Genomic DNA, 12,139 nt, shown 5'->3' on the forward strand with positions numbered 1-12,139 from the left:
CCGGCTGAGCCACCCACGGCCCATCTATGACACGTTTTAGTTATGTAAAAAGCCTTTACATCTGCACAGGAGGGCCCCACGGCTGCTTTAAATTGGCTAATGAAGTCTATAATGGAGAACAAAGGAAGAGTCTCCCCAGAGGTTGGAACAAGTCACCAGTTTTCTGGTGATTTCTGCCCTTAGGTTCCCTCAGGTCTCACAGAGGTGCCTTGCCAGAGTTCAAGTCCAAATAGGCCAGATTTTTTTCTCTTCATTTAGAGAAGCTGGGAATTGGGATTTTTATGTTAAAACTTTTTAAAGCTGTGCAAGCCAGGCTCAGCGTCTGGGCCAAGGTCTCATCGTGAACGGTTCCATGAGGAGCACCAGGAAAGCCATGCACGGCCATTCAAACACGAGGACTTGTGGGAGCTTGTATTTGCCCCACAGAGCAGATGATCTGCTCACCACCCAAGCCTTGTTCTTTTAAATTCAGCTGAATAAACGTGGTTTTAGAACTAATGAAGTAGAACTGCTTTCTTCTTCTTCTTCTTCTTCTTTTTTCCCCCTATTGTGTGATATATCAGGTCAAAGCCATGGTCAGGAAATTAAGCCTTATGGTTTTCCAGAGATAGAGTGGGTTTTGCTCATGCGCAAGCACTACCATTGTCAAGTAGGCAAGTTTGTCTTTTGGCACCAAAATGTCTCAGCATTTTGGGCCCTCCCCCTCTACCTCACCTGACTTCAGTCCCTCCACTGCACTCTTGGTTCTTGGGAAAGGTGTTTTGTCTAAATGGAATCTTCGAGAGGGGTCTAATCCCCGACTCTTCCATGACCGTGTAAATTCTTAGTTGAAACCGTACTGGAGATCACACAGAGTAAATTTCCTTGGAATCCTCTCAGCCAGGAGATGGAAAAGGAGCCTATAGGCTTTTCTCTGACCCACCCAATAGAAACTCCGAGATGTTGGATTTCTGACGGCGGCTGCTGCGTATTTTAAAAAAAGCAGTGTCGTCCCTTTTGTGTTTTCCTTTGTGTCTCTGATTTGAATGTTTGTCTCAGGTTTTGTGCTCAAACGAGTTTTTGACTCTCTTCAATCTTTAAACATTTAGGGAACACCTACAAGTTGTTAGTCACTGTACAAAACTGGTAAATATATTTCCATTTCAAGGGATCAAATGAGTCATGTGCTAAATTTTAGGATATTCTTCCAAAAAGAAACTTATGATCTCCTATAAAAGAGTTTTTTGGGGTGCTGAGCTCAGCAGGGTGTCAGCTTAAGAACTCTCTCTCTCTCTGCCCTCCCCCCATCTCCCCACTCACATGCACTCTCTTACAAATAAATCTTTTTTAAAATTTTTCTTTTTTAAAAACATTTTTTAAAGTATTTTTATTTGACACAGAGAGAGAGAGAGAAAAACAGAGAGAACATAAGCAGGGGAAGCAATAGGCATAGGCAGAGGAGAAGCAGGCTTCTTGACGAGCAAGGAGCCAGACATGATAAGGGGCTCGATCTCAGGACCCTGGGATCAGGACCGAGCCAAAGGACATGAGCTTAACTGACAGAGCCACCCAGATGCCACTAAAAATGTTTTCAAATATGCTATACATATTCTGAATACTTAAACTGATGATTGTGTGGGTTGATTGTGCAATAATATTTTGCATTTATTAAGCTTTTTAAATGCAGCACAATTCCACATTATCTTGGTGTTTCATGCTCTAAATCACTTGTAAGGAAAGAAAAACACGGGAAGCTAAATGGGAGAGTATGCTTATGTTTCCATACATTTTTTAAAACCAAAAACATTGAAAAAGCATGCTTAAGAAAAAGCATAGGAAAAGGTTTATGTAAAGACATACGTAAATTAGCAAAAAGGTTGAAGCAGCTTCTTTTGGTGCAATCCCTTTTTGGCTGATACAGCTAAGTGCAGTTACCACTGTCCAGATAGTGGAAATGATGTAATGTAGCGAGGATAGGACAGCTTTTTTTTTTTTTTTTTTTAAGATTTATTTATTACTTTGGGGTGGAGGGAGGCAGAGGGAAGGGAGAGAGAGGATCCTAAGTGGACTCTGCCCTGAAGGCGGAGCCCACCATCTCGCGACCCTGGGATCATGACCTGAGCCAAAAATCAAGAGTCAGACCCTCAACTGACTGACCACCCAGGCATCTGGAAGAGATCTTAAAGTTTTAACGTTTGTTCTTCAGAACAGAGATAAAGAAAATTCTTTTGAACAGAAGAGAACTTTACAAATGTTAATAAATATTCATGTTTAACAGCGGTGTTTACAGTTCATTACAAGCCTGATTTTTAATATTTTTCTGCCTTTCCCCTAAGGATTTATGTATGAAATTGACACAGGGCATGTTTGTTTGTTTTTTTCTAACATTCTCAAGTTGGCATTTTATTTTATTTTATTTTATTTTATTTATTTATTTTATTTTTTAATTTATTTTCAGCATAACAGTATTCATTATTTTTACTATCATGTACTTCTCTAAATTGACCTTGCAAGGGTGGGTGAGCCACCCACTTGGGTGGCTCAGGTGATGAATCGTCTGCCTCTGGCTCTCTGGGTCCAGCCCCTCGTGGCTCCCAGAGGAGCAGGGAGCCTGCTTCTCCCTCTCCCACGGTCACTCCCCTTGCTTGTGCTCTTTTGCTCACTCTATAAAATAAGTCAAATCTTAAAAAATATAAATAAATTGACCTTCCACAACTTCCAGAAAACCCCACCTACTTTCAATCTCAGGGCGGAAAAGGTAAGATAAATCCGATGGATCCTCAGTGTGAGGTGTAGAAATTCTCCACTTTAAAACACTCTCAAGAAAAATTTATTTTCTTCTGGATAAAGAAAGTTAGGCGATATATATTTTTGCTATGTTGGGATAGGATATTATGCTTATATTTGGAAATAGAATTGCTTAAGACATGGCTTATAATTACCAATTTATATTAACATGCTTCTGTTCTCTGTACAATTTTTGTCAAAAAAAATTTAGAACATGGAGTTACACACCAAAAAAAAAAAAAATCTGAATTTGTGCTCCCAAAGTTTTAATTTTTTTTGATTCAATAATGAAATATTTACAAAGATGTCTTCTGTTATTACAAAGTAAAAAAAAAAAAAAAGATAACCTAGTGATCCATGTAACTTAGTCACCTATCAAGAAAACACATATGATCCCAGACACTAAATTCAGTGTTTTCAAAGTAATCCAAAGACACTGAAAATATGCTGTCACTGAAACATTGTGTATCGTCATTAACGCTGAACCATTATCTGCCTGGCTCATAAGACAAGACAGAGTTACAACACAATGTAGTCTGGAGAAATCTTGACATTCCTAGAACAAACACACTAATTCACACTGTAACTGACTTTGTACTTTACAAACTTTATTAAATAATGAGCATTACTAACTTTCATTATCTTATATACAATATTTAAACTATCTTTTTCTAGATGCATTTTTTTTCTTTGCACAAAGAGTAGGTGAAAAGTGAACTTAAAAAAAAAAATTGAACCTTCAGTACAGAGCCCTAATAAGAACTTGTCATACTTTTAAGTACATATAACTCCCCCCCCCCAATTATATACAATTTTACCCCACCTCCAAATGAAACTATCTGAAACAGAAGCATTTAACTGGTAACTTTGAGGAAAAACACAAACATGATTATACATATACACACAGCTCTCAAAATCTGCATCCTGGTTGACAGAAGTGGTCTATGAAGCTAAAGACTTGGCCTAGAACATAAAGACAACTACACAGACATTTTATAAAGCAAGATATCCACCTTCGTGCAGCAGAGAATACTCCTGTAGGTAACATCGAAGCCGTGTAATGAGTCACTGGTATGATGAATTAATAATGTCTGAGAGTAGGACACCACCGTAATATATGGATAATATAGAATTGGGGCTCATACAAACTAAAAGGCAAAAATAGGAAACTCCACTCTTAGGACAAGAAAAATCAGGTAACTTTGTTTTGCAAACCCACCTGTGACGACCTCTTGCAAGTCTAAGAACATACTTTCCCTATGGGGCTTGTCTTTTCTGATACTCTTACTCTTGGAAACTTGTATTGAGTTTAAAGAAAGGCAGGGAAAGCAGGAATGTTTCTAGAACCATGCCATTCAACACAGACTTGGTTTTATAAGCTGCTAGAAGAAGGAAGTGTATAGATAAGCAAGAAACTGGGGTTCTTTTTTGTTATTTAAAAGGAAAAAACGAGTGCCAGAAGTACCTGTTTATAAAATAAGGATGGTCACATCTGACGTTTCATGGTTAAGAAACAGAGGTGCAGGACTTTAAGAAGAGGAAAAGAATTATGGTTAGAGGTCACCGATTGAAATCAGTATCAGAGATTCCCTTTAAATAGAAAGCCCAGATCCCCTTGATATCAATGAAAATTGAACCCACTGGGGAAGAGGTTCTAGAATGTAAAATTGCTTGAAAGGAGAATATAACATTCTTGTTTGAGAAAACATCCTTGTTGGATTGACTGGAGTCTTCCATAAAACAGAACATTTTTATGAAATAGCAACAGATCGGCCTTCACTTTTCCTTTTTGCTTCTTTGATTTTTGCTTTTTACTCATAAGGCCTTGCTTTTAATTTTCTGTTCCCTCCCATAAATCCTTAGATTGGTCCCTGATTATCACAAGGGACTGTTGTTTGAAGACCGTAATGACAACATCAAAGAATATTAGTCAGAGCTTAGTAGCCAAAGATCCAATTCTTTTATGTGCCTCAAAACAATGAGAAAAGGCCCCCATGTTATGTTGAGTTTAGCAAATAAATTTCATTGCAGCCAACGAAATCCTCAAGGCTGGGGATCAGGTCATTGGTCTGAGGTACAGAACTCAGGAAAGTACACATGAAAAACTGCTCTGCAAAGGGTGGCCCTAAAGCGTTTTAGTTTAGCTCACAGTTTACTTTGTGTTGATTAGAGATACACACAAAAATATTGCACGGAGAGCCCCTACTTCCACCCCTGCCTTCTGCATTCACAGGAGGACATCAGCAAGCTGTCCCCATGCTTTCTAACAGTTAAGTCCATTTGCATTTTCTTGGTCATAGTTTCCTTTGAGCCCTGGAGGAGATCGTTCCTTTGACTCCAGCCATCAAAACTAAACACAACAAGCAGTACATTCTCTGGAATGTGTCCAGGAATACAGGTAAGGATCTTTGGTTCTAGAGAATCGGTCTTGCTCCCCCTAACGTCCCATGGCTACCCGATTTCTACGATACAGTGAACAGATGTAGGAGCAACCCACGCAGAGTGAGACGGGCAGGGTGCATGTACGCTCCCACGAGAGATCTCTAGCTTACGTGATTCTAGGGTCTTGTCCCGAATGGAACCCAAATGGCAGGTGTGCTGGGCATAATCCGTTGAGCAGCTTTAGTTTCCCTTCCTCTTTCAAACAATGTGGAAAGGCCTCCTGGCTGCCTTTGGGTCTCAGAATCCAACTACTCGTGGCTTCTGGAGAGGAGAGAAGTGCTGCCTTTCTTAGACTCGGGGCACTCTTGCCAGGACACAGGAGAAACTATCATGGCCACCAGGTTTAAAAAAAAAAAAAAAAAAGAAAAACCTAAAAATTTTCAAGTAAGATTGACTTACATGAAACATGAATACAGTCAGCGTCAGGAAGACACCCCGTGAGAGGCTGACACTGGTCGGACAGTACAACCCCGGCTGCCCTGGCAGCCGTTTCTAAAAGTTGTGCCATGGAAGAAAGCATGGTTGACACTCCTGGGGTATTACAAAATTGTTTTAATCTGGGGCATAGAAAACACCTCCCGGGATCTGTCCTTCATGAGCCCCCCTGTGACACGGACTTGGGTGACTTCTCCAAAGAGCCTCAGGCAAAGCTGCTTGAACTGAGACACTGAAATTTTTCCCTCAGCGACTGGACGATGTTTTGCTGGTTGGGAGACGGCCCCCTCCAGAGATAGTCACTCAGTTTGTCCGGGTCGCTATAGGATGCCAGATAGGGGGACATCCCCAGCTTGTCGCTTACTGGCTTTTTTGGAGAGCATGGACTGTTCAAGGAGTAAGAGGTGTCGTTGCTGCAGGCGCCCTCCGACAAGCCAGCCTCCACAACCCGTGGGTCAGACATCTTCCTCTGGCCCTGGGAGAGCTCTGCCTCCGACTCGTCTTCTTCTGACTTGATTTCCACGTAGTCGTCTTCGTCTCCTCCAGTCTCTTTGAAATTGGAGAAATAGTTCAGTGTCGCTCTTTGGGCATTTAAGGGTAAACTTCTATTTACTACCAGAACCTTCTGGGAGTCTCGGAGCGTGAGATCAGAGCGTTTTTCAGTGCCCTGCTGGCAGGAGTCGGCCAGGCCGGGCCGCACGTCCTGGTGACTCTCACACCTCGGACTTTTGCGTAAAGACAGCAGCTGTTTCCTTCCGCCCTCGCCGGGGTAGCTGATGGAGTCCACTGACTGGTTTATCAGGATAGAGGAAGAGGACTGGGACCGGCTATAAGGCTGACATCTACCACTGAGGCCTGTCCGACCCAAGGAGTTGTACAGGTAGCCCTGGAGAGAGAGCTCCTGGCTGGGCTGACTGACTATCACGCTGTGTCTCTGCGCGGAGCCCAGCAGAGGGTCGGAGGACGGAAGGGAAGGCACAGAGCAAGCCGTGGACAGCTGTCTCGGGATGCTTTTGGTACTGGTCTCCGGAGTGGGATGTTTCGACTTCAAGTCGGGCTCCGGCCGGGGACAGAAATCCGCTAATTCTCCATTACTGTAGGTGGAATGCAAAAGCCAGTCCTCGCTGCTCTGTTGGGCCTGGGAAGGTGATGGGGACCTGGGGCTGCGAGTTTCTGGAGGGCTGGCCCAGACATCCTTCTGAGGCTTGGAGGGAGTCTCTCTGAATACGATCTGGTCGTACAGTTGGGAATACTCAGCAATCCTGGCACCTGGAAGGCAAATACGGAAACAATAAACATACAGAGGATTAGTTCCACATGCAAAGATTAAAAAAAAAAAAATTGAACATCCTAATGGACTGATTTTAAAAATATAAATAGACAGGACCTTTACGTTTGAGGATGAGTCATCACTGACTACTACATCACTGACTAGTAAGCAATGCGAACTCAATAAAATAATCCATAGTTTAATAAAACATAAAAATGTAAAAAAAAAAAAAGGTCCCCTACAAATTCATTTAATCTGATTGAATTCTGGATTATTTTTATTTTAGGTCTGTAAATGTTCGCTGTTTGTAATGAAAATTCCTAGTGTTCTTTATAAGCATGAAACTGTGTCAGTGCTAAAAAAAAAAACAAACCAGGCATCCTAAAAACAAGAAGGTCAGTACTTAAACCCTGGCCAATGACAAATAACTCAAGTAGTCAGAAAAAGGAAGATGACACAATCCACCAAGCACTAGCTGCCCCTGACTTCTCACGAGTCTTAAATGCTCTCAGACAAGGACGCCCAGAAGAGTCTGCTCCTGGTGGCTGTTGCTGTATTTCCATCCAATGCCACTGTCTGGGAAACCGGCGTCTACAGGAGGCCCTCCCTTCCAGGATTTCAGAACCATGTCTGTTGACTGGGCCACGTCTACTTTCCTGTCCCCAAGAAGCCAGGCACTGAGGTCTAGGCCCCCAAGGTATTGAGAATGAATCATCTGTGCGTATAATTGAGAGTGTAATGCTCTCTAGTATTTGTCCCGAACAGGATTTGGCTGTTATGTCCGTGAAAGCTACTGCTACTTCAGATTCAGCTATGAGGTCAACCTCCCTTCTGCTCCACTTCGGAGTAGACAGACAGTGGATTACACAGACATTTTTAAGACATTTACAGAACCCTGCTATGGATAGAATATTCTCTTGGGCCTGGAATGATTTAAGAGACAGAGCCCAGAGATGTCTATTTCAAGAGCTGTCCCCACCCTGCCGCCACCACCATCACCCCAATCCAGGTATCCACATGACTGCCCTAGAACCTAAGAATTCCATGCATCCTATAAATTGCCCAGACCACATCTACACAGTCTCCACAAAGGGGATCTCTCCCATCTATGATGACCAGCAAGTGATAGGCACTTTCTTTTTAAGCTATTTATATTTTTAGTGACCTACTGTTAGTAAATTATTCCTTGAATTTAAATAAAAAATTCAGTTGGGTTTCTGCCATTTCTTTCGACTCTTTTTTCTCCTATGAGGACAGATGACAAGCGCTGTTATTCTGTGTGCATTTAATTGCAACCTTCTCAGACTGTTTGCCTCCCAAATCCCCCAAATCAGGGTAAAGTCATCTGTTTAACTTCTCATAGAGCCTACATTTAGATCCTTTAGGCTTTCAAGTCCAAATTCCTTGGAAGCACAGAGAAGATTAGTTCAGAATTTCTAGTAACAAGAACTTGAGCTATTGTTCCTTGACTGGCATAGTAAAAACTGTCAATACCAATTAAGTTTGGCACTTACGAGACTGAAAGTCTACATGAGCACCAAAGTGTCTGTGTTAGCCATTCTGAAGTCTACACTGTTCCATCAAGTACGAAGCCCAGACAAAGGCAGCTGGACCTTGAGACAGAGTCATGGGTAGCAGTTGCACCTGAACATCAGCTAGCCCTGCCCAGACCATTCTCATCTATATGATGGCCCCACGCGCGACCCCACAACTAAGTCAGGAAGGCCCTGAATTTTCACAAGGTTCCAATAAGATGGCAATTTTGGGGAAAGCCATGAGAGCTGATTGAAACATTTGGTCAGCTCTTTCAGTACCAAAGTTTAACCACAGAGTCATGTATGAACAATCAGCTTTTGACTTCAGACGAAAGGCCAGATGATCTGAAACCATGCATGACTCAAAATAGCCACAATATTTCCCATGCCTCTTTCTTCCTAATCACATTCTTCTTCCTGTGCTTCATCAGATCCTATTAGCCGCTCAAGACCCTCTCTAAGCCCTTCCCTTTCCATGAATCATTTTCTAATCCAGTTCTCTGAAGTCTTCTGTACTTCGTGTGGACCCCAACACTGAGTCTTGGCTGCACACGCGATCATGGACATGCACGCGAACACGCACACAATCTCGTATTGCTCGTTTGGAGACACGGACTAGTTTATCACTCCCACTAGCCCATGTTCACTCTTGGGAGAACAGTCCATACTGAGCACCAAGTAGAATTCTAGATACGAATTGGTCTCGAGAACTACTTATTGAGATAATTTTTGGACTTCCTTCTTTGAAGCATAGTGTTAAAAGTGGATGTGCTTTCTGTAAGACCAGACCGCAGAGAGTGACAGGTGGCCTAGAGAATCAGGGGCATAGCAGAAAAGAAGAGGAAGCAGGAAAGTGGCCTTTGATTAAAATGCTTCCATTGATAATGCATAATGGGCGCAGTTTATCTCTGGATGATAAAAAGTTGGCCACTTATTAATTTGGAATAAAAAGTATCTCACAGATAGATAATATACAGTGTCTATCTAAGTTTTAGAGATTTTTTTTGGTCTCAGCTTGGCATAACTTGTTTGATGGCAACGTGAATAAGAGAATGGTTCCAAAGCAACAGCTGTCATTAGCTTTCTTTAGGCAGTCAGGTGGGAATTAGGCAGCCCAAGAGGACATCTCCGGTCTAAAAACCTTAGTATTAAGTGGATCAAAGTTCCCCATCATCCCAGTTCTGGCATTCATACCCTTTATAGACTATGTATATTCTCAATTCAGGACAACCTCAGGGATGTCTCTCGTTTATTTCTCTTTTGGAAGTTTAAAAGTGTGGCATTCTTAGGATTCCAGATAAAAACTGAAAATGATCCTTGCTGAGAAAAGTATGAGGTAGACTGTTTTCAAGACAGAGGATTAAAATCAAAGCTTCTGATGCTGCTTGAAATGTAGACCATAGCATAAAATGTGATTTTGCCTTCGCTACACAAAAAGGAAAATCCCTCAAGCCTGTATGGAGTTTCCCCCCATATAAAACATCACCCAAAAAGGGAACCCAAAGGCCTCATTGGCCTCAAAGACTATGAGGAGGGAGGTCTGACTGAACAAGAATGTTCTTGTTCTACTACAGCAGGCTCTGGACGGTGAGAGTGACTAGACCTGGACAGGTGGTTTAGAGGCAGAAATCTGACCCGGGGCCTGTAAACCCCTGCCAGAGAGTTCAATAAAGGTGCTCGAGAGTTTCAGCAGGTGAATAGGGCGTTCCTCCTTCCGTACAACACCGAGAGCAAGCTCCTGGCAAAGTGGCAAGGCCCATACGAAGAAGTCTGGAGAATCGGTCCGTTCGATTACGACGTCCTGTGCCCAGATAAACAAGAGAGAGAAAAGGAGTCATCATGTCAACTGATTGAAAGCCTAATGGGCACAGGAAGCGGTCTCGATCCGCCCAGATGAAGATTCCTCAGGTCCGAGAGACGGCAGGCCCTAGGGACGTGCTTCTGCCAGAGAGCGGGGGAGACCCCACTCTCAGAAGATGACTTTGGAGAGATCTCCTCCTCTTGGTTGGGGAGAACGTCGGCAGTAGCCTACCATGTCAAGAGAGGACACAGACGCAGAGCTGAGAAAAGATCCCATGGGATCCCAAGAAGACATCAGTAGGCAACACCAAAAGGAGAACAAACGAAAGGTAAAAAGAAGCAAAAGAAAACCCCAAAGGGACGCCTATGTATTCTTAAAAGGTGGGTAAAAAAGAAGACTACTCAAGGTAGTTATAAGCCCTACTGATTTAGCATGGAGGTTTGAGTTCTGCATTTTAATGGATGGTCCAAATTCAAAACAACCGGGCTTAGGTGATTACCACCCTTGAAACAACAGTCTGCTGGCATAATCCATCACCATCAGAAACCCTGTTCTATTCTCTCTCAGCCCAGGTTCCGTGAGCGGAGGCATGGGTCACATACCACTGCTTCCAATGCCATCTATGCTCCCAAATACTCCTTTAGAGGTGGAACTCAGTCACTTTTTCCATGGGTCATAACAAACCAGCTTAGCAGCCCTGGTGCTGGAAAAGGGACATGAATTAATTCTGGCAAATTCTTGCAAGGAGAAAAATATATGCCATCTGCTCTCTTACATTCATACAAAATTCACTTTTCACCTTTATTTAAAAAGAAGAACTCGAGAGAGAGAGTAAAATCCTTCAGGTAGCCAATTCCAGTGCCTTCCCTATTTGATAGGAAATTTTACTCTACGTGTAGCTCTAGAAAAAGAATAAAGCTTTATACAATTCTTAAATACTTCCAAACTTAAGAAAATTCCCTCTAGATTCTTGTCATGTAACTTTTAATGTGTGGCTTCATTTAGGATTTGGATATCCCCTTCTTATTCTCTGTGTTTTTTTTGCAGAGATCAAGACATCAGTCTCAAAGGAAGGGGGTTAGTGGCATTAATCTGGCCCAATGAGCCATGTCACCGTCCTGCTGCCTGTCTCAGTGTGCCTTGATATTGGTCATCTGGGTTTTACTTTTAACTGGAGAAAGGTCTCCTCTCATCTGATATCAAGGTGGTCCTCTGTCAGAAAATCTAGACCAGAGATTCCAAAATAGGGTCAAAAGGCCACATTGTTTTAAATTGCAGATTCTGGGGCCTAACCCCAGAAATTTCTCTGGGCCTAGAGGTGAAAAGCTCCTGAGGGGAGAGCCAGGGCCCTGGGGTTTCTTCTCCCCATGACAATCCTGTCTCACTCGCACCCGTGTTCTTCGACTAAGATTGGGGTCTTGGTGTCAAGTTTTGTCTCTGCACTTCTTTATAACAGAGAAAGAGGTCAAATCTTTAGCCCTCATCGTATCAGTATAATACCTGAGAGATCCCAGTTTTCTGTCCCACAAAGGTGGCTTGACCAAAAGAATCAGACTTTTTGGAAGCTCCCCGAGAAGACCGAGGCTGTTGGATCAAGCCTGTGCCTGACACTGGCTATTTTAGGACAACTATTAAACAAAAATTCAACTGGTAAGAGAAATATGTGAGGAAACGCCTAAGGATAGAGCATGACCAGCTTTTAGAAAGTGGGAAAAGACTCCTTTTCATCTGTTAGGATGGGTTGGGGCATGTTGGCTGGGATTCTGGAGCAACCCTATTCCATGTGCTTCCAAATCTTCAAAGCTGACACAAGCCACGACTCCTCCCAACACAGCAACTCACACATGGAGAAGCTCTACCTGCTACAAGTTCAACGGATCGCTATTTTTC

At 42.7% G+C, this 12,139-nt stretch overlaps 1 protein-coding gene across 6 annotated transcripts in view; it reads right to left on the minus strand.

Moving 5' to 3' along the window:
• Positions 1–3,353: 3,353 nt before the first annotated feature.
• PLEKHG1 (pleckstrin homology and RhoGEF domain containing G1) overlaps positions 3,354–12,139 on the minus strand; it is a 217,202-nt gene continuing 208,416 nt past the window's right edge. For all 6 annotated transcript variants that reach the window (XM_032338750.1, XM_032338744.1, XM_032338747.1 and 3 more), the window contains one exon: positions 3,354–6,912. In XM_032338750.1, the coding sequence (XP_032194641.1) occupies positions 5,849–6,912 (1,064 nt within the window). In that variant the 3' untranslated portion in view covers positions 3,354–5,848. The remainder of the gene's footprint in view (positions 6,913–12,139) is intronic.

Source organism: Mustela erminea, chromosome 4, assembly GCF_009829155.1.
Source record: "Mustela erminea isolate mMusErm1 chromosome 4, mMusErm1.Pri, whole genome shotgun sequence".
Classification (NCBI taxonomy): Eukaryota; Metazoa; Chordata; class Mammalia; order Carnivora; family Mustelidae; genus Mustela; species Mustela erminea.